Raw genomic sequence first — 22858 nt, forward strand, 5'->3', positions numbered from 1 at the left:
CCGGCTGCTGGAAGGCCAGCTGAGGCAGACGGACGTGATTGGCTCCTCACACAATCACGTGATCCTGGACGCTCTCCGGGAGAAGGCGGAGTACATCCCGGAGCTGCAGGCGCTCATTCACAACGTCCAGCAGGGTGAGAGTGGCCTTCGCAGTCTGGCGCTCTCCATCATCTTCCTCACATAGCCTTCTCTTATCCTCATTTTGCTTTGGCCTTGCTGTTCCCCAGTTGTCAACCTTCTACTCCCCTCTTCTCTCTTTCAAGCTTCAGCACCCTTCAGTAATTTATTCTGTTTTAAAGTGGAGCCTGTCCTATTGGCTTTAATTGACAGCCTGACCCGTTATTTATAGAAGCTTGTACTTGGCTGCTGCTCACATAAACGGAATTTTGCCGCCCTCTAGTGTTTCTATATGTAACTGTAGTTATGGCCGTCTACATTAAACTGCGGAATTGGTTGTGTTATTGGCTCAGCAATTCCCAAAATTCAAAACTAAATCCCGTTTGATGCACAGATGCATTTTCTGTGACCCACAACTCCCTATAGTGTCACCCCATATATGCGCAAATATGGAAATCAATTTTAATGTGTAATTTTATTAGTGCTCATATGAGTTTGTATTAGTGCTTATAAAGCTGCATAAGTGCTGTATGAGTCTGTATGAGTGCTCATAATGCTGTATTAGTGCTCATGTGATGTGTTATGTGTCTGCAGAGAATGGATACGGCAGCACAGATGAGGAGGCGTCTGAGTTCAGCCAGGCGTCGGAGGGCAGGTGAGGTCACACTCGCCCTCACTGACATCACCGCTGACCCAGCCGGCTGTCTCCAGTTCTGGCTGACTCTGGTTCTGGCTGACTCCGGTTCTGGCTGACTTTGGTTCTGGCTGGCTGTGGTTCTGGCTGACTCTAGTTCTGGCTGACTGTGGTTCTGGCTGACTCCGGTTCTGCCTGGCTGTGGTTCTGGCTGGCTGTGGTTCTGGCTGACTCTAGTTCTAGCTGACTCTGGTTCTGGCTGGCTGTGGTTCTGGCTGACTGGTTCTGGCTGACTCTGGTTCTGGCTGGCTGTGGTTCTGGCTGACTCCGGTTCTGGCTGACTGGTTCTGGCTGATTCCGGTTCTGGCTGACTGGTTCTGGCTGACTGTTGAAACGTGTTTCCCTCTCTCTCTCTCTTCTCTGCAGTCTGTCCCAGTCCTGCCAGATGAAGGGCTCTGCCAGTCAGGATGACTTCAAGCTGAAGGTGGGAATCCGTGTTCTCATCAGACAGGGGACAGAGACCATCGTGACACTGCTTAACTCTGGATTCTTTAATCTGTGTTTTATTCATAACATTTTATGTATGTGTCCATCCTTTGAGATGCTAAACTGAGGTCCCTACTCACTGTGGTCATTAAAGATTCCAAGGCCCTTTTTCTAATGATCAGGTGTGTGATTTTTGATTCCTTTGTCACTACAAAAGACAACAAAGTTCTCTGTTTTGTACGTGTAAAGCATGTATTACTGACCTCTTTAATATGTCAGGAACCTACCTCCCTGAATTAATTCAGTGTGCACTTGGGTGAAAGGTCAAGGGTAGGTGGTGCTGTGAGAGTATGATCCTAGTCTAGCCGATTTTCATTGGTACAGTGCACTTGTGTATTGATGTTGTGTGCTCTGAAGGTGGCAGTATGTGCTAGCTGATGCTAGAGTGAGCAGTGTGGAAGTACTGCACAGTTTCCGAAGGTGGCGCTGTTCTCTGGGGAAAGATGGGGAAGTACTGCATGGTTTCTGCAGGTGGCACTATTCTCTGGGGAGAGGCAGTACCGCGCAGTTTCTGAAGGAGGCGCTGTTCTCTGGGGACAGGCAGTACTGTGTGGTTCCTGCAGGTGGGGTAGTACTGCACGGTTTCTGAAGGAGGCGCTGTTCCCTGGGGACAGGTGGAGCCGCGCGGTTTCTGAAGGAGGCGCTGTTCTCTGGGGACAGGCAGTACCGCGCGGTTTCTGAAGGAGGCGCTGTTCTCTGGGGACAGGCAGTACCGCGCGGTTTCTGAAGGAGGCGCTGTTCTCTGGGGACAGGTGGAGTAGTACCGCGCAGTTTCTGAAAGAGGCGCTGTTCTCTGGGGACAGGTGGGTTAGTACTGCGTGGTTTCTGAAGGAGGCGCTGTTCTCTGGGGACAGGTGGGGTAGTACCGCGCGGTTTCTGAAGGAGGTGCTGTTCTCTGGGGACAGGTGGGGTAGTACCGTGCAGTTTCTGAAGGAGGCGCTGTTCTCTGGGGACAGGTGGAGCCGCGGCTGTCGGTGCAGATGAAGGCGGTGTCGGCGGAGTACCTGGGCCCCGTCATGGACGCCGCCACGCGGAACATCACCAAGTCGCTGGCCTCGCTCACGGACATCCACGAGGAGGGCCTGGGCCTGTCCCTGGCGGAGAGTCACTACAGGGAGCGCGTGTCCCGCACCATCAGCCTGCCTGTCCGCGGGCACACCTTGTGAGTACAGAGGGGCCTGTCCCACCACCCTAACCCTAACCCTGTCCCTCTGCCTTGTCCGCTGCCCTGTCCTGCTGCCCTGTCCCACTGCCCTAACCCTAACCCTGTCCCACCGGCCTGTCCCGCTGCCCTGTCCCACTGTACCACACCTGTACAACACCACCTGCAGAGGAGATGCAGGCATACCCTGGTCCTGCTGATAGAGATACTGAGTGCATGAAAAAGCTCCTGAGTGTTGTGCTGTGGGTTAACACTGCTGCCATAACTCTGCCTCAGTAATACCGGCTCCACTTCACCTGGCTGGGCTGCTCACCAAGGACTCAGTTTATAATGGAAGCGTTAGCCACAGGAGCTGAATAAACAAGGAGCCCCTGTTATAAACCTGCTGGTGCCCAGGGCCATGGAGAGCAGAGCCCAGTCAGCTGCCTTAATGTTCCCTGAAAGCCCAACTGTGATATTTTTCAGTTAGTAGTAGCTGCTTTAGATTAAGGTCCTTCTGTCTGTCTGTCTGTCTGTCTGTTTGTCTGTCTGTGTCTGTGTGTCTGTCTGTGCCTGTCTGTGTCTGTGTCTGACTATCTGTCTGTCTGTGTCTGTCTGTGCCTGTGTCTGTCTGTCTGTCTGTGTGTCTCTCCGTGTGTCTGTCTGTGTCTGTGTGTCTGACTGTCTGTCTGTCTGTCTTTGTGTCTGTCTTTGTGTCTGACTGTCTGTCTGTCTGTCCGTGTGACTGTCTGTCTGTCTGTGTCTGTCTGTCTTTGTGTCTGTCTTTGTGTCTGACTGTCTGCCTGTGTCTGTCTGTCTGTCTGTGTGTGTGTGTGTGTGTGTCTGTGTGTCTGTCTGACTGTCTGTGTCTGTGTGTCTGACTGTCTGTCTATATCTCAGTCCCAGGCAATCTCGCGCGTCAGACACGTCCCCTCTCACGCGGAGGAAGTCGTATGACCGTGGGCAGCCTTACAGGTACGTTCACACAGCACGCCATACAAGCTGTCATACATCCTGCCGATCCCGTTAGTGTGTCTTTGGGGTGTAACAGAATGTACCTGCAGTTACCGTGTTCATGTGGGGATGAGGTGGAAGAGGCTGAAACGGACCTCAGATCTGAGCGTCAGTGGGATAGGCTGCGTTTCACTGAGACCTGTCAGGGGTAATGTAAAATGGCCGCCCCAGACCGGTTTACACAGGGCACTGCCATGGCGGGTTTCTCTGTGTTTCTGTATGACCAACCCCCATTTCCAGGGTCATTCTCTGAGTGGTTTTGCCTCCATAAACTTTTATGATCAACGTGTCGAGTGTCAGCATAACAAGTGGCCATTTTGAAAGCGATGCTAGTGACGGTTTACAGAGCGAGAAAACCATCCACATTAAGATGGCAATGATGGCAGCAAGCTTTTAAATACTGTAGCGATTGCCTGGAGACAAAGAACAGGCAGATCTGGGGTAGCAGTCATGCGTCTTTATTTATAGAAGCGGAGACCGTTATCAGACCAGATTACAAGCTTAACAAATCAGGGAGAATACCCGAGGGCCATCATACACAAATCCATGTGATCCCACCCGGGGTTAGAGGCCCATTAATCAGGCTGTGGCATCGCAATGGTAATGTTCCTATCCCAAAGGAATGGTCTCAGGCATTTTAAAGCCTAGCTATGTTTTTATATGAGGTATTTAGTTTTCAGTTTCGCTGTTGTTGTGTATGGTTCATTTATTTTTAAATCCTTTTTAAAGTTGGATTGTTCACTGAGCTGTGGGGATTCGCCAGTCACGTGATCACCTTCTCCCTGTTCTTCCGCAGACCACCTGACGTGGTGGGGTACACTCCCCCCTCGTCCCCCCCTCTGCGGCCCCGAAACGACCGCAACGTGTTCTCCCGCCTTACCAGTCACCAAAGCCAGGGGTCAGCGTTGGACAAGTGAGTGGAGGCTGTGCGTTAACGCTGCCGCTGCAGGTCTGCTTCGGTCTTATCGGCTTTAGTGTTCCTGCCGCTTCGCCAAAGAGCCGTTTTATAATCAGAGTTACGCAGCGTCAGTACTGAATCCCTCAGGGTGTTCTGCAGATTTCAGCACTTGAACTTAAAAAAAAAAAATTATCTTAATGTGTTGCTGCCTCGGACCAGAAAATGACCAGGAGCGTGAAGTGTAACAGTCTGGTGGGGTCACGTGCATAATTGAGCGTGTGCAGTCGCAGTGCAGTATGAAGAATGCCTTCGGTTTCGCGGTTAAAGTCGAGTTTGGAGCAGGGCTTGATGCTGCCACAGCCTGGAGTTAACACTGAGAGGGAAGAGTAAACTACACCCGGCAGGGTGGTGGAGTTCAGCCCGTAAAATATTCTGGGATTAGCTGTCCGCGTCACCTGATCGTAATGCTTGGTTAGGCCAACCTAACACACTTCCTGGAATTTTTTAGATCGTATCTTTTTTTTAAAATTATTTTTTAGGTTGTTATTATTTCCCGTTTGAAAATCTCACATTGCGAGTATTTAATAGGTTTTGTCAGATGCCTACGGATGGAAGTTAAAAGAGGAACGCATCTGATGATTTATGCTCACGCGCACTGCGGATGCGAGACGTTCTACGCGAACTTTCTCAGGATCTCGTAATTGATCGCAGTTTTTTAAGCGTGAGAAAAAGCAGCGGTTTAATTTATCTCCCGTGGGGTCCTGATTCAGAACAGCTTTGGGGGGTTTACCGATCTCCCGTTTTTTAAATGCGTTCATCCCGCGATCAGCAGGGACGGCCGCCGCCTGCTAAAGGAGGAATCGATGGAGCCCGCTGTGACATCACAGGCCTTTCGTTATTTTAGCGCGAGCTGGTGAGTTAGCGCGGAGTGAATTACCCAGCCTCTTTCCCTGGATGATTTTCTTTATGACAGCGTGTGTCATTAATGGAATCGACAGCGCTTGGGCGGTTTGAGGTGGTCATTTGAGGCGGTTCCCGCGGATGCTTTTTATTCTGAAGTTCTCTGTGTTTGACGGCGCGTGCTGGTGTAACTCTGTATGCCTCAGCAATTGATGTCGGAATGTGATTTATGAAAGGCCAATATTGTTAGGCATTGTGGAAGACAGAAGCATCTTAAGATTTCTGACGATTATTATGGGCTTATATTATATAGCATCATATAATCGTTATTCTGGGCCAGTTTTTGTTTTTTGCATTATCAGCTAGAATGCAAATTGAAAAAGTGTTCATCCATTTAGGGCAGATTGTCATTTATCCCGTTCCTTCTGATTTTGTGGCTCTGCCCTTGAATGCTTCATGTGAAATTATTTCAATGTATTGGGCGTGAAAATGGTTAGATGGTTATGGTTACAGTATAAAAAAAATTGTTAACTTTAACTTTGAATAATTATTTAATGCAAGTGTCGTGGTGTTAATGGTTTTGGGCAGAATTATTTTATTGTACTTAATTTTGCCTTACAAAGGTCTGGATGAATGACTCTGCTGCAGAGCCTGTTATTTTAAGTTCTGATTGTAGTCATGCCCCAATAGGGCTTTCCTAGCAAACCCCCGTTTTCTTTTTTTGTTCACCCGTGGAAAATGACGCCCGTTTCTTCACTGTAAATTTGCATTGGGAATTACCGGTCAGAAGCCAGACTGACCCTGCAGAGCTGCAGTCTGAACCCATGTGCTAGCTGCAGTCTAAACCCTGCGAGTGCGTGCGGTCTGATAACCCTGGAGCTGCGGTCTGAACCCTGGAGCTGCGTCTGAACCCTGGAGCTGCGTCTGAACCCTGCAGAGCTGCAGTCTGAACCCTGCAGAGCTGCAGTCTGAACCCTGCAGTAGCTGCGAGTCTGAACCCTGCAGAGCTCTTTAGCAGTCTGAACCCTGCAGAGTCTGAACCGTAGCTGCAGCTGACCCTGCAGTGCAGTCTGAACCCTGTGTAGCTGCAGTCTGAACCCTGCAGAGCTGCAGTCTGAACCCTGTGAGCTGGCAGCTCTAGAACCCTGTGTAGCTGCAGTCTGAACCCTGCAGAGCTGCAGTCTGAACCCTGTGTAGCTGCAGTCTGAACCCTGCAGAGCTGCAGTCTGAACCCTGTGTAGCTGCGGTCTGAACCCTGCAGAGCTGCGGTCTGAACCCTGCAGAGCTGCGGTCTGAACCCTGCAGAGCTGCGGTCTGAACCCTGCAGAGCTGCGGTCTGAACCCTGCAGAGCTGCGGTCTGAACCCTGTGTAGCTGCAGTCTGAACCCTGCAGAGCTGCAGTCTGAACCCTGTGTAGCTGCGGTCTGAACCCTGCAGAGCTGCGGTCTGAACCCTGTGTAGCTGCGGTCTGAACCCTGCAGAGCTGCGGTCTGAACCCTGCAGAGCTGCGGTCTGAACCCTGCAGAGCTGCAGTCTGAACCCTGCAGAGCTGCGGTCTGAACCCTGCAGAGCTGCGGTCTGAACCCTGTGTAGCTGCAGTCTGACCTCAGAGCGCGTCTGAACCTGTAGCTGCAGTCTGAACCCTGGAGCTGCAGTCTGAACCCTGCAGAGCTGCGGTCTGAACCCTGGTAGCTGCAGTCTGAACCTGGTGCTGCAGTCGACCCTGCAGAGCTGCAGTCTGAACCCTGCAGAGCTGCGTCTGAACCCTGCAGAGCTGCGGTCTGAACCCTGCAGAGCTGCAGTCTGAACCCTGCAGAGCTGCGGTCTGAACCCTGCAGGCTGCGGTCTGAACCCTGCAGAGCTGCGGTCTGAACCCTGTGTAGCTGCGTCTGAACCCTGCAGAGCTGCGGTCTGAACCCTGTGAGCTGCAGTCTGAACCTGGAGCTGCGGTCTGAACCCTGTGTAGCTGCGGTCTGAACCCTGCAGAGCTGCGGGTCTGAACCCTGTGTACTGCAGTCTGAACCCTGCAGAGCTGCGGTCTGAACCCTGAGAGCTGCGGTCTGAACCCTGCAGAGCTGCGGTCTGAACCCTGTACTGCGGTCGAACCTGAGAGCTGCAGTCTGAACCCTGTGTAGCTGCAGTCTGAACCCTGCAGAGCTGCGGTCTGAACCCTGCAGAGCTGCGGTCTGAACCCTGCAGAGCTGCAGTCTGAACCCTGTGTAGCTGCAGTCTGAACCCTGTGTAGCTGCAGTCTGAACCCTGCAGAGCTGCGGTCTGAACCCTGTGTAGCTGCAGTCTGAACCCTGCAGAGCTGCGGTCTGAACCCTGCAGAGCTGCGGTCTGAACCCTGCAGAGCTGCGGTCTGAACCCTGCAGAGCTGCAGTCTGAACCCTGCAGAGCTGCAGTCTGAACCCTGCAGAGCTGCGGTCTGAACCCTGCAGAGCTGCAGTCTGAACCCTGTGTAGCTGCAGTCTGAACCCTGCAGAGCTGCGGTCTGAACCCTGCAGAGCTGCGGTCTGAACCCTGCAGAGCTGCGGTCTGAACCCTGCAGGGCTGCGGTCTGAACCCTGCAGAGCTGCGGTCTGAACCCTGTGTAGCTGCAGTCTGAACCCTGCAGAGCTGCGGTCTGAACCCTGCAGAGCTGCGGTCTGAACCCTGTGTAGCTGCAGTCTGAACCCTGCAGAGCTGCGGTCTGAACCCTGCAGAGCTGCGGTCTGAACCCTGTGTAGCTGCAGTCTGAACCCTGCAGAGCTGCAGTCTGAACCCTGTGTAGCTGCAGTCTGAACCCTGCAGAGCTGCGGTCTGAACCCTGCAGAGCTGCGGTCTGAACCCTGTGTAGCTGCAGTCTGAACCCTGCAGGGCTGCGGTCTGAACCCTGCAGAGCTGCGGTCTGAACCCTGCAGTAATGAACGTGTTTCTGTGTCCCTGAGGGCTGGATTGTGCCTCCTTCTGTCAGACAGCCGGGAGGGTAACGTCCCGTCCTGCCCGAGCCACTGGGGTGGAACTCTTATGAGGGCCTCTGGGTTCTTTATTAATGAAGAGCATCTTTAATACGGTCTGCTCAACGCTTCTGTGTGGGGGTCCCGGGGGAGGGAGGGGGGCGGGCGGGCGGCGAACGGTACTGATGCATCATGGTCTCGGTTTTGTACTGAAGATTCGTGTTGGTGTGAGGAGCGTGGGTGTGACCCTGGAAACAGAAATTTGCTCCTTTCTCTGATTCGAGCCTTTCACCTGTGTGAAAAAGCAGGTGACGTGAGCGTGACAGAGCGCACCGCCTGACCTCTGACCTCAGTCTCCCGGGAGGAGGCGGTGTTCTGTGCCGCTACATAACCGGTCCTGGACCCGCTGACGTGTCCCTGTCTAACACGCCTGTCTGTTTGAGCAGCGCTTCGGGATGAATGGGTGTTCTGTCTCGGCATGCCCTCGAGAGCGGTGTTGACACGGACACCTGACCCTGACTGAATGCCTGTCCAAAACCGTCTTCCCCGGAGAAAGCGTTTGCTGCAGAGTCCTCCCGCGCCTCAACAACGACTCTTCTGTGTGTTGTTGGAGACCCTTTCAGCACCTCAGCCTTCAAGTGACAAGTCCTCTTAGAAAATTTAGCAATGTGTGTTTGATAAGGTTAAATGAGACAGCACAGTGGTTTTATTGCAGTCCTCCCTCTACAGTATTCTGTAAATAGTTCCTTCAAGACTGAGGTGTGCTCTGGAGCAAATAGTCTTTTTTTTTTACCTGAAGTGCATCTGATTACAGGTGTACTTCCTTATGTGGTGAAAACTCTAATGTCCCCCCCCCCCCCCCTCTAATGAACTTGGCATATTCTGTCCTGCTAACCTGTATTTCCCTTGTTTCCGTGTCTGCTGCCCTCCCCTCCAAGAGTCCCCCCCCTCCCCCGTCTCTTACCCCTTCCCCCCCCCCCCAGCCCCTCCCACCCCTAACCCTGCTGCTGTTCTGTCTTCAGGTCGGATGACAGCGACTCCTCTCTGTCGGAGGTGTTCAGGTAGAGATCTGTCTGTCTCTCGTTTTCCTCTCTCTCTCTCTCTCTCTCTCTCTCGCCTGTTTGGTGGTCTGCGGCCCCTCTCTCCTCCATCTTGTGGGCGGAGTCGTTCTTTGTTTGCATGCTTTGTCCTCTGGTCGTCCTCCACCTCCTGTCCCGCAGTACGTGTCTGTTTTCTGTTCTCCAAGCACTGAATGAACCTTATGGACAGGAAGCCTGTGGATGGTAGAGACGGTGATGGAAAAATCTGGCCTCGGTGGAAATCGATGAATTTAAATCTTACTGAAATAAAAATGTCTGTAAAATTAATGATGAGCTGATTGCGTTATAGTCCATGTAGGATAAGATGTGACATTACCTTCTTCCAAGTCTTCTCACTTATGAAAGGTTATTCAGAATTAAACACAGTCCAGTCTTAGTTTCCTTGGAAAATCTGAGTGCATGGCACATTCCCTGCAAAACAGTGTCTAAGAGTTTTCATTTCTTGGCATAGACATCGAGAAATCCTCACCTGTTCTTTTCCACGTGGAATGCAGCGGGAGAGGCGATGCACTTAAATCAGATTATGTTTTTTAAGATGTGCGAATCGTAATACGGGAAACAGAGCGTTCTCTGAATATTAGCCATGTTAAAACCGAGGCCTCTGGGCTCGCCCTGTCGAGTTTGGGCATTTTCCTGCTGATCTAACTGGGCGGCTGAGGCGCTAGCGAACGCCTCTCAAAGCGGCAGTTAGGCCGGCACGGTCGCTGCGCTTCATTTGTTTGGATATTATCGGCTCTGTGTCCCTCCGTTTCCTGCAGTGATTAAGGCTCCTCTGAGGGCAGGAGAATAAGACGCAGCTTTCGCATGCAGATCTGCTGGTTTGGGGGCACGGCCTCCAGTTCACCTCCTACACTAGAGTGGGGGTGGCCGGGGGGGGGGGGTTGGCTGACCAAGGTCCTGGGGGGCCACAGGGTCTGCTGGTCTTTGTTTGTATTTGGCACTCAATTGATCAAGTAAAGCTGTCGATTACACAGTTAACTCACCTCACCTGGTTATCTTTGCCCTAAGTGGTTGTTGTATTTAAAGTGAAAACGAAAACTAGCAGACCCTACGGCCCCCCAGGACCAGGGTTGCCCCCCCCACAAAATAAAACTAAAAATGTATTTTTAAATCGTTCTTTTGTCTTAGAAATATCTTGAAACAACAGCCTTATTGATCTAAATTTCTGCAAATGCATTCTGCAAATAATCCTTCCATAATCACAATCCCGTTGGAAGTTCCAGTTACTGCTTAAAGAATATCTTTTTTGGAATTTCACTGGTTTGCTAAGGCTTAATATCTGATGGGAGTATTTACTAGCTATAGACCCAAGGCCTTGCAGTCAGTTTTAGGTTCAGAGAGCCTGAAGTGTCAGTGTCCTGTGTGAAGAGGCGATAGGCTCCCTTCCTGACACACTTCACAGTAAGCTGCTTTCCCACAATGCACTCTGTTCCCCCATGCCTGTGACCTCTGACATCTGTGGTGTGGAGTGCAGTAACAGAGAGTGCGCTATCTACTGTTCACCACCGCCTTTGTGTTTACTTTCTATGGTAATTGGGAGTCCAAAGTGTGGCCGATTCTGGTTTTAAACTTGCCAAATGGTTCACCGGTACGCCCTAGGACTGACTGGCTGTTATCTTAATGTGGTACAGTTATTTACTTTTTAAACAAAGCCTCTTCGTTTGACTGTTGCACGTTGAAATTCCAAAATTCATAACTTCCGAGGAGCAGTGCAGTGCATTTTTATTATCAGTCGCACTAATTTGTACTCGTACATAAAGTTGGTTTTATAGTTACGCTGATATTTGCTTTTTGCTATAAAACCCCTAATTGGTCTTTTTAAATTTTGAATCCAGCAGGAGGGGCAATTTGCTCTCTGAAAATTTAATTGGATGCATGTTCTTTATTTCAGAAAGTTGAATCTGCGGTTATAGTCGTGCCGATATTGAGCCATTTTAAAGCCAACCGGAAATTTATAATCGCAATCTGAAGGTACAGAGCGTCCTGATCAGGGTTCATTCAGATAACATCACCCCCCCCCACACCCATCCCACTCAGGCTTGCCACATTCGGCCCCCCCTCTCTCTTGTGAAACACACTGGGGGAGGAGGAGGGTGGAATCTGGCAGCTCTCTGTGCCTCTGTCCCAGCTCCTCTTCTGTGACTGGGGGGAGGGGGGGTGAGGGGTGGGCATGGGGGGGCCGCTGCTCGTTCTCTCCAGGTTCGGGGGGAATCGGATTGCCCCACAGCACCGTGCGCAGTGGAGCTGCAGTTCGGCTTTTATGTGTTCTATATCCACCATTACTGTGCTACACCAGTATGCATTTTGCTTTTATTTGTATATTTTAATATTTTTTATTATGTTATGTTTTTTTTTATTTTGGCTGAAATGCATGTGGCTTCTCTCTCCACGTGGGTTTTGAGTTTGGGCATTTGGGAAACAGAGACAGACTGACTGCACAGCACTGTGTGTCAGCTGGGTGGCTGTGCTGAATTGTGTGTGTGTGTAGGGGGGTGGGGGTGTTGGTGGGGGAGGGGGTGGTGGCTGAAAAAAGGAGTTTTGGTAAGTTGGGTGCCCTGTGGAATTCTGGGAAAACAGTCCTCATTTAAACAGCAGTGTGGGGATGTTCCTGATGAAGCCGTGATGGGTGGGGTTACTCTAAGCTGACAATCACTTATATTCACCAATCAAGGCGGAACGGATGATACGTCCTGACTGCAGAGATTTCGGGGGTTCGTGAAGGCCCCCCCCCCTTTTCTGCAGCGCTTCAGTTTTTCAGTCCAGTCCTGTTCTTGCCTCGGTGGCAGAAACGTTCATTGTGCTCGTTAGAGAGGAGAGAGAGAGCGTTTATTTCTTTAAACACAGTGACTGGGGGAGCTCTGGGTGACCTGCAGTTTGTTTTCCACCGCACAAGGGGGCGCCCTTGCTGGGCACCACGAATAAGTCTGCGGTTGGTCCTTAACTCCCTAGCCTGTCCTGCCTGGGGGACCTCCTGTTCTGATCTCCACCGTTCCCTCTCCCCCCGGCAGCCCGTGACCCAGCCCCAGCGTGTCCCTAATCATGCCCCCCCCCCCGTCCCGCGCCCCGTCCCCCCTCGTCCCGCGCTGGCTCTCTCTGATTGCATAATTAGGACTTCAGAGACTGTGACCGGCGCTCGCCAGAGACCAATCTTCGCTTTGTTCCCGTCTCGGGAGACGCGCCGCTCGCTAGCGGGGGGACCTCGTTATTTCTGAGAGGAAAGAGAGAGAAACTTTTTATTTTTTATTTTTTTTACAGGCAAGGCATCGTGGGATATGGAATCACAGAGCAGCTGTGGTAATTGGCAGCAGAGGAAGAGATTTGCAAACTGGGTTTGGGAAAAGGACGGCAGAAACAGTAGCAAAGTTAAACTGAAACAGAGTCCCAAATTAAAGACAAACCCTCCTGTCAGAATGCAGGTCTGGGTCCCAAGAACACCCCATGGCTCATGCCAGCTCTCTCCACAAGGGGGCAGTGCATAGTTATGACTATTGCGTTAATATTACACTGTACACCTGAAAATATGTAACATAAACTCACTGTTTTAAGAAGAAATCGGGGGGAAAGAATGAAAGGAAATTAGGAAAACTATCCCCGCAGTACCCTCAATTATGAAAACATCAGCGGGCTGTTCTTTCATTGTCCAGGGTGACACGCACGCACGCACGGACGCACACACACACACACACACACATACACACACACACATATACACACACGTACACACATGTACACACACACATGGCCGCACAACACGTACCAACCCTTGGGTGAAGCAGAGGTAGTCTTCATTGAAAACATTTATAAATTATGAATTAAGGCCCTTTAAAGGAATTCACAAACACCGATTCCTTCAGTGAGAAAACCATTTGGAACGATGCATTATATATACATTCAGTCATGGAGAACAATGGGAAATTTCCTCAGATTGTCTCCCATGATCCTTTGGGGGTACGCTTACCCATTACCCAGCATTCATTATCTCCATGATATACTGCTTCTGAATGAGCCTGCATGTCCATGGCATTGTCTGCAATGCGTGTGTGTGTGTGTGTGGGTGTGTGTGTGTGGAGCTCGTTCATCGAGCCCTAAGTGAGATGCTGCTGAAGTTCCTTGGTGCTTAATTGTTCAGAAAATGCTAACAGCGAAAGAACAGTGTGTTTGAACATTTATTTATTTACATAAAGCCAGCCAGACACTTTTTTTGTGCGCTAACTTTATGCTGCGAAACTTGAAGCACACACACTTTTAAAAATAAAAGTAGAACACACACGCACACTTGCACTTGCACACAGATACACGCACACCCACCACGCGCACACCACACACACATCCACACACACACACACACCACCAACACTCACGCACGCCGCACGCACGCACGCTCGCACGACGCCACACACACACACACTCACACACACACACACACAACACACTCACACGCACGCTCTGAGACGACACACTCACGCACAACACCACACTACACACACACACCACACACACACTCCACACACACGCACACACTCTCACACACACAGCACACCACACACACACACACAACACACTCACACACTCAACACACACAACACGCACACTACGACACACACACACACACAACACACTCACCACACACCACACACATACCACACGCACGCACACAAGCACACCACACACACACACACACACACTCACTCACCCACTGGAGGTTTTTTCTTGTCTTCCTGTCTTTCCCAAGTTGTGATTTTTCGAACGATGTTCCCAGAGCAAGCTGTTCATTTTTTGCCACGCATTGAAGGATGTCGTCGATGTGGCTGTTTCTGGAACGGGGCCTAGACTATAATGTTCTAATCGATCTGCTTTTCTGGCAGTCAGAGTGGCCCGTGCCTGGCCACCGTCCCATTTCGTACTCCGCTGCAGTCCCTCAAAGCATAACCGTGTAGCCCAGGGGTGTCCAATCTTAGCCGAGCATTTCAGCCCAGCACTGAGGTACCTGATTAAACTAATGTTAAACTAAAGTTATCACAGTTGGCAATTAAGACCTTCATAACCATCGAGACCTGGGCTAAAACAAAAACCTGCATCCACACCGCGCCCCCTTTACGGGTAACACCTGCCCCCCTTTACGGGTAACACTGCCCCCCCTTTATGGATAACACCGGCCCCCTTTATGGATAACACTGGACACCCCTGATGTAACATCACTGCCCCCCCCCCCTCGCCCCCCGTGAAAGAGTGTACTAAAAGTCAAACACAGTCCCCATCGCCTGTATTAATGACTTGTTATTACCATTAAAATATTCACCGCCATCTTTGCTCTCTGCTCTGCGCATGCTAAAAGTTAGCGGTCGGACCCATTAGCAATCCTCTGAGCTTTATAGCACCTAATAGCATACAAGTCACCCAGCGCTTACTTTAATGAGCACTTCTGTTACGGAAGGCATTGGACTGTCGAGGCCTCAGTAATTTATTTTAATTATTTAGTGACCTGTGAAGTGTCATTGCCGTCTTAATTAAACAACACGGGCTGTTTTTTTAAAAAATTTTAAAGTATTTTTTCGTCAGATGCTATTTGGAGCGAAGCCTCAAGTGTTTTTTGCGAGGATTTTTATTTTCGGAGGAAGAAGCACAGGACGCAGCGTAATGAGTGAAAAGCTAAATTCGAGCACAGAGTGGGAGTGGAGCGGAATTAAAATCGCACGCTGTTGTTAACACATTTCGCAGATGCTAAAGCGTCTGACAGGCAGTTCGGGTCTGTCACTGGGCCTGTTCTCCGCTTAGTGCCGCTCGCTCGCTCGCTCTCTCTCTCTCTTTATTTCCCTGGATGTGACGGGAGTCGCTCTGCAGAACAGGAAATGGGTCTGTGGACTCATGCTGGGGGCAGCGTATGCCCTCCCCGCCCCCCGCCTCTGTTGGAGTCGCTGATAACCTGTGTGTTTCCGGCAGGGGGGTGATCAGCCCCATGGGGGGGCTGAAGGGGGGCAGGACCGCCCCCCTGCAGTGTGTGTCTGTGGCAGAGGGACACTCCAAACCGGTGCTCTGTCTGGACGCCACCGATGAGCTGCTCTTCACGGGATCCAAAGGTACGGCGTCTCTGTTATTACCCCACTGATTCAGGGGTACAGCATCTCTTATTACCCCACTGAATCAGGGGTAAGTCTCGTTATTATGATCAGGGTGAGCGTCTCTGTTATTACCCCACTGAATCAGGGGTACAGCGTCTCTGTTATTACCCCACTGAATCAGGGGTACAGCATCTCTTATTACCCCACTGAATCAGGGGTACAGCATCTCTGTTATTACCCCACTGATTCAGGGGTACAGCATCTCTTATTACCCCGCTGAATCAGGGGTACGACGTCTCTGTTATCACCGCACTGAATGAGGGGTACAGCATCTCTGTTATTACCCCACTAAATCAGGGGTAGAGCGTCTGTTATTACCCCACTGATTCAGGGGTACAGCATCTGTTATTACCCCACTGAATCAGGGGTAGAGCGTCTGTTATTACCCCACTGATTCAGGGGTACAGCATCTGTTATTACCCCACTGAATCAGGGGTAGAGCGTCTGTTATTACCCCACTGAATCAGGGGTAGAGCATCTGTTATAACCCCACTGAATCAGGGGTACAGCCTATCTCTCATTACCCCACTGAATCAGGGTGGGGCCAAGCATTGCTCTTCATACATATGCAAATCTGGCTCCACCCACACCCCCTGGACACAAGCCACACCTCCCTCAATGCTTGCCTGAAACATTTCTGTGCCTCTCCTGACACCCCTACTCCATCATCTTCACACACCCACTTAATGCCCCATATGCTGGAGTTAAATCAGCCTCCCTGCTGCATTCCTGCTGTTGCGGGAGACGTGCCTGCTGATCTACTTCTTTGTGCAGAAGTCTTTTATAGCAGTCTGCAGGCTAATTAGAGGAACTTCAGTTCGCAGTGACAGACGGAGCAACACTGCTCAGTACTCCTGGAAATTTGAGCTTTTAATGAACTATTTATCAGATTTGTCTTGCACAGGAGAAAGGGTGTGTGTGTTTGTGTGTGGTGTGTGTCTGTGTGTGTGTGTGTGTGTGAGAGAGAGAGAGTATGTGTGTGGTATGTATTTATGCGTGTGAGTGCGTGCAAGAATGTGTATGTATGTGGTTGTGTGTGTGTGTGTGTGTGTTCTCATTTGCATTGAGAATGTGAAAGATTTTCAGAAATACCTGAGTGTAGCATTTTCATTCCAGACCTTCAGGAAGAAGGGATGTAGATCCTTAGATCAGAACAGAAAATCTGAAATTGCTTGGCGCCGGTAGATTCAGGTCTGCTTTTCTGCAGTTATTTTGTGGGCTGCGTGTGCTGTAGCGTTTGCCTTGCTCTCTCTCTCCTCAGACCGCACCTGTAAGATGTGGAACCTGGTGACAGGGCAGGAGATCATCACGCTGAAGGGCCACCCCAACAACGTGGTGTCCGTCAAATACTGCAGCGGCTCCTGCCTGGTGTTCACCGTCTCCACGTCCTACATCAAAGTGTGGGACGTCCGCGATTCGGCCAAGTGTGTGCGCACGCTGACGTGAGTGTCCCCATCCGCCGTACGGTTTCTAACGTGACCAAACCGGCCGTACGGTTTCTAACGTGACCAAACCCACCGTACGGTTTCTAATGTGACCAAACCCACTGTACGGTTTCTAACGTGACCAAACCAGCCGTACGGTTTCTAACGTGACCAAACCCACCGTACGGTTTCTAATGTGACCAAACCCACCGTACGGTTTCTAATGTGACCAAACCCACCGTACGGTTTCTAATGTGACCAAACCCACCGTACGGTTTCTAACGTGACCAAACCCACCGTACGGTTTCTAATGTGACCAAACCCACCGTACGGTTTCTAATGTGACCAAACCAGCCGTACGGTTTCTATTGTGACCAAACTCACTGTACGGTTTCTAACATGACCAAACCAGCCGTACGGTTTCTAATGTGACCAAACTCACCGTACGGTTTCTAACGTGACCAAACCCACCGTACGGTTTCTAATGTGACCAAACCCACCGTACGGTTTCTAATGTGACCAAACCCACTGTACGGTTTCTAACGTGACCAAACCAGCCGTACGGTTTCTAACGTGACCAAACCCACCGTACGGTTTCTAATGTGACCAAACCCACCGTACGGTTTCTAACGTGACCAAACCCACCGTACGGTTTCTAATGTGACCAAACCCACCGTACGGTTTCTAACGTGACCAAACCCACCGTACGGTTTCTAACGTGACCAAACCCACCGTACGGTTTCTAATGTGACCAAACCAGCCGTACGGTTTCTATTGTGACCAAACTCACTGTACGGTTTCTAACATGACCAAACCAGCCGTACGGTTTCTAATGTGACCAAACTCACCGTACGGTTTCTAACGTGACCAAACCCACCGTACGGTTTCTAATGTGACCAAACCCACCGTACGGTTTCTAATGTGACCAAACCCACCGTACGGTTTCTAATGTGACCAAACCCACCGTACGGTTTCTAACGTGACCAAACCCGCCGTACGGTTTCTAATGTGACCAAACCCACCGTACGGTTTCTAATGTGACCAAACCCACCGTACGGTTTCTACCGTGACCAAACCAGCCGTACGGTTTCTAATGTGACCAAACCAGCCGTACGGTTTCTACCGTGACCAAACCAGCCGTACGGTTTCTAACGTGACCAAACCAGCCGTACGGTTTCTAATGTGACCGAACCCGCCTTACGGTTTCTAACGTGACCAAACCCGCCGTACGGTTTCTAACGTGACCAAACCCACCGTACGGTTTCTAAGGTGACCAAACCAGCCGTACGGTTTCTAAGGTGACCAAACCCTCCCGTTCCACCAGCGAGCTCCTCGCGTGGTTGCACTGCTCACCCGCTAAGTTAACTCTATCAGCGTGTTACATGATTAGCCTCCATGCTAGTCCTGCTTGTCAGTTTTGTGGAGAATCCGTCTCGCTAATCAGGCGCTAATCAGTTGAACCCGTCCATCAGATTTTCCTGATTAGCTGTGCAGCCCTAGCCTGTAGCGTTCTTGAGCTGAATGGCTTTTGGGTCCTGATCTTAGGTGTCTACCCCTCTGCCTGCGCAGGTCTTCGGGTCAGGTGGTCTCAGGGGACGCCTGTGCCGGAACCACGACCCGGACGATCACCGTGGCCCAGGGGGAGTGCCAAATCAACCAGATCGCCCTCAACCCGGCCGGGACCGTGCTGTACGCTGCGGCCGGCAACACCGTCCGCACCTGGGACCTCAACAGGTGAGCAGCGCCCCGCGGTCCTCCAGGGCCTTCCCAGAGTCCTCTGCTTCTCTCCCTTCAGTGTGGGTGTTGTTGGTGGAAGGTGTGGGTGTTGTAGTTGCAAGATGTGTATGTCGTATGTAGAAGGTGTGGGTGTTGTAGGAGGAAGGTGTGGATGCTGTAGTTGGAAGGTGTGGATGCTGTAGTTGGAAGGTGTAGATGTTGTATGTAGAAGGTGTGGATGTTGTATGTAGAAGGTGTGGGTGTTGTAGGAGGAAGGTGTGGATGCTGTAGTTGGAAGGTGTGGATGTTGTATGTAGAAGGTGTGGATGTTGTATGTAGAAGGTGTGGGTGTTGTAGGAGGAAGGTGTGGATGCTGTAGTTGGAAGGTGTGCATGCTGTAGTTGGAAGGTGTAGATGTTGTAGGAAGAAGGTGTGGATGTTGAAGGCAGATGGTGACTGACTAACCGGTGTGGTTCTGACCCAGGATGCAGGCCATGGGGAAGCTGACGGGCCACATCGGGTCGGTGATGTGCCTGACGGTGGGCCGCTCCACCCGGGGGAAGGACCAGGTCATCACAGGGTCAAAGGACCACTATGTCAAAGTAAGGGCGTGCTCTCAGGTTACATTGGGACTGGTAAAAACCGGTTATTTCCAGTTTTTGCGCAGTACTGTGGTGTCTTTGCCCCCCTGGGACAGTAATACAGAGCACATGCTGTATATTGGTTTCAGGTCTTCGACGTGGCAGAGAGCATGCTGGGTAATATAGGCCCTGCCCACAACTTCGAGCCCCCCCACTATGACGGCATCGAGTGCCTGGCCATCCAGGGCGACGTGCTGTTCAGCGGCTCCAGGGACAACGGGATCAAGAAATGGGATCTGGAGCAGCAGGAACTGATCCAGGTACAGTGTGTGAGAGAGATCGCTGCCTTCCAGCCCGGGGCCTGGGACCGGTCCAGACTGATCAGGTTACAGTGTGGTGCTGAGTAAAGACGCTGTTCCTTTTGCAGTCACTGTGGTGTTGCCTGGGACAGTATCAGACACTGATCATGGTCAGGTCGTGTGAGTGCAGAGATCAGCTGGTATCAAGGCCTGCGACGTTCAGCCACTGATAGGATCGAGTGCTGTCAGGCAGTGCTGCTTCAGCGCCCAGGGACACGATCAGAGGGACGGGTCCAGGACTGATCCAGGTACAGTGTGTGAGAGAGATCGCTGCCTTCGAACCCAGGGCCAGGGACTGTTCCAGACTGATCCTGGGGAGTCACGGTGTGATCCTGGATTCTGTTTAATGTTAACCTCCTGTTTTAACGCCACGCTCTGACCTGTGTTGAAACCCTCCTGGCTGTGTTCAGGGGTTTGAAATGGGAGAAGACTGAACATTCCCCTACCGAACCATCTGCTAGTAGGGGCAGGGTGCAGGGGGCCATGGGGGGTGGGGGAGAGTTAAAACAAGCAGGTCCCATTTTACATAGTGACTGAGTTTCAGAGAGTCCTCCCCAAGGAGACAGTGGTCAACCCTCAATAGATTCAGGGCTGGCCACGACCCCTGCTTGGCCAGCCTTCACAGGTGGGGCAGCAGCCCAAGCCCACCGTGTGCATGTGGAGAGGAGCAAACAGTGGAGCACATCGTTGAAGCTGGCCCTCTCCCAAGACCGAAAGGAGGATTAGAACTTTGCATTCGCTAAATAAATAAAATAGAGAGTCTTCACTCACTGGTTGCTGGTGGAGAGAGAACACAATGATGGCGGTTTGGTGGTGGAGAGAGAGCACAATGATGGCGGTTTGGTGGTGGAGAGAGAGCCATGATGGCGTTGGTGGTGGAGAGAGAGCACAATGATGGCGGTTTGGTGGTGGAGAGAGAGCACAATGATGGCGGTTTGGTGGTGGAGAGAGAGCACAGTGATGGCGGTTTGGTGGTGGAGAGAGAGCACAGTGATGGCGGTTTGGTGGTGGAGAGAGAACACAATGGCGGTTTGGTGGTGGAGAGAGAGCACAGTGATGGCGGTTTGTTGGTGGAGCGAGAGCACAATGATGGCGGTTTGGTGGTGGAGAGAGAGCACAGTGATGGCGGCTTGGTGGTGGAGAGAGAACACAATGATGCCCGGTTGCTGGGGCTAAAATTAAACCCCATCACTCTTGTCTCGGAGGCAATCAAACGACGGGCTTTATTGCGACTTTTAAAAGCGCAGTAAATAAAATAAATAATTGTTTTGTTGCGCGTGCCTCTCGCATTAATTAGCGAGCGTTTGCAAATCGGGACGAGCCTCGGCACCTTGTTGCCATGACGATTGAGCTCAGGCGGCTCTGTTCTGGGTGCTGTTCACCTTGGCTGGCGTGGGCCCGTGGGCTGGCCTGCAGTGTAAGCAGCACTCCTTCTGGAATCATGGCTGTCTGTCCGTCTGTCTGTCCGTCGGGTGCCAGCCGAGCTGTAATATCTCACCGCGTCTGAAGCCAGTGAACCCTTGGTGCTGAAAAGGGAAAAGGTCTGCTGTGCAGTTCTGAGCAAGTTTGAGAAAGGGGGCTGGAAATGTTCAGCGCCATCAGAGGGGTGTCTGTGGGTGAGTGCTGCTTTTAGCCGAGCTCAGCTGGGGGTCATTTCAGACCAGTCTGCTCCTGAGAGCTGTGAGTAGTGTGGGTTTCAGTGGACTGTGTGGGTCTTGAGATTAAGACCAGAGACTTATGCCCCCCACATGGGGGAAAGAGTGAATTTCTGGGTTTTTAGGATGATGCCCGTCAAAGCAAAGGTGCGTTGGGTGTAATGTCAGTCAGGTGTTGGGGATACACACACATGCATACACAGACACACGCGAACAAACATAAATATGCATGCATCCTCAGACGCATGCATACGCACAAATTCACTAATGTGCTTACGCACACGTACACACATTCTCGTTTGCACATGCAGAAAATTTCGTCTTTCCCAGGCTTGTAATAATGTTTTGCTTTTCTGTATATTGTATCAGCAACTTCGGGATGTTTTTTGTGGTGTATTTTAAACTATTTAAATATTTTACGTTATTAATCATAGTCCCCAGCTGTAAAGCGTTTCTCAGTGTGTGTGCGCACGCTCGTCACATGACCCGTCTCGTGCGTCTCGTCTGTCCCCTCCCAGCAAATCCCCAACGCGCACAAGGACTGGGTGTGTGCCCTGGCCCACGTGCCGAACCGCCCCATGCTGCTCAGCGGCTGCCGGGGGGGCATGCTGAAGGTGTGGAACGTGGACAACTTCACCCCCATCGGGGAGATCCGGGGGCACGACAGCCCCATCAACGCCATCTGCACCAACTCCAAGCAGATCTTCACCGCCTCCAGGTACAGCGCCCCCCGGTGGATGGGAGTGGAGTTTCTATGAGTGGGGCAATGACCTCTGTTGACCACTTACTGTCACTTCTCTGCCCATTTTTGGTGCTTATGACGTGTGAAGGGGATGAATTGACTGATTTCAAAATGGCGGCTCCCATGTTTCAGTGTTTTAAAAATAAGTATACATACATACATATATATATATATATACACATCAGACCTCTGTATTGGCCACACGTCTGCCTTGCTTACCGGCGCAGGTATGGTCCAAACTTGCGAATGACGGTCTGATATTTTGGCGGTCCGGTGTATCGGTCGGGTCCTGGTGTGGGGCGCACTGCCGCAGAATCTCAGGGGCGGTCGGATTACGGTTTAGTGACGCCCCCAGACCCCCCCAGACGCGCTCGACCGCGAGCCGCGAGCCGCGAGGCTCTTAATCAGCGCCAGACTTCGCTGTGCAGGTGCCGCCGCACGGCCAGGTGAAGTGCCGGCAGTTGTCATAGCGACTGGAAATGAAAGAAGGAGTGAAATCTTAATCAGCGGCAGCTTAAGCGCGGCAGGGTGCATATTAATGAGCCGTGTGCCCGGCACGGGGACCGCCCGAGCGCCAGGGCCTGCCGTAGCATGTGAGGTCAGCCTGCTGTTCAGCCTGGGGCTCGGTGGGGCTCTATAAGAGCGTTACTGTGTGTGTGTGTGAGAGCGTTACTGTGTGTGTGTGTGTGTGTGTGTGTGTGTGTGTGTGTGAGAGAGAGAGAGAAAGCGTGGCTGTGTGTGTGTGTGAGAGAGAGAGAGAGAACGTGGCTGTGTGCGCGTGTGTGTGTGTGTGAGAGAGAGAGAAAGTGTGGCTGTGTGTGTGTGAGAGAGAGAGAGCGTGGCTGTGTGTGTGTGTGTGTGTGTGAGAGAGAGAGAGAGCGTGGCTGTGTGTGTGTGTGTGTGTGAGAGAGAGAGAGAGAGCGTGGCTGTGTGCATGTGTGTGTGTGTGTGTGTGTGAGTGTGTGTATGTGTG

At 51.4% G+C, this 22858-nt stretch overlaps 1 protein-coding gene across 2 annotated transcripts in view; it reads left to right on the plus strand.

The window, feature by feature from the left end:
* kif21b (kinesin family member 21B) overlaps window positions 1–22858 on the plus strand; it is a 68327-nt gene that overhangs the window by 43176 nt on the left and 2293 nt on the right. For both annotated transcript variants that reach the window (XM_064304741.1, XM_064304740.1), the window contains 13 exons: window positions 1–134; window positions 712–772; window positions 1178–1235; window positions 2254–2459; window positions 3339–3413; window positions 4249–4365; window positions 9212–9250; window positions 15230–15366; window positions 16670–16850; window positions 18402–18566; window positions 19033–19150; window positions 19279–19449; window positions 21662–21861. The exon at window positions 1–134 is cut by the window's left edge and continues 32 nt beyond it. In XM_064304741.1, the coding sequence (XP_064160811.1) occupies window positions 1–134; window positions 712–772; window positions 1178–1235; window positions 2254–2459; window positions 3339–3413; window positions 4249–4365; window positions 9212–9250; window positions 15230–15366; window positions 16670–16850; window positions 18402–18566; window positions 19033–19150; window positions 19279–19449; window positions 21662–21861 (1662 nt within the window). The remainder of the gene's footprint in view (window positions 135–711; window positions 773–1177; window positions 1236–2253; window positions 2460–3338; window positions 3414–4248; window positions 4366–9211; window positions 9251–15229; window positions 15367–16669; window positions 16851–18401; window positions 18567–19032; window positions 19151–19278; window positions 19450–21661; window positions 21862–22858) is intronic.

Source organism: Anguilla rostrata, chromosome 13 (assembly GCF_018555375.3).
Source record: "Anguilla rostrata isolate EN2019 chromosome 13, ASM1855537v3, whole genome shotgun sequence".
NCBI classification, from domain to species: Eukaryota; Metazoa; Chordata; class Actinopteri; order Anguilliformes; family Anguillidae; genus Anguilla; species Anguilla rostrata.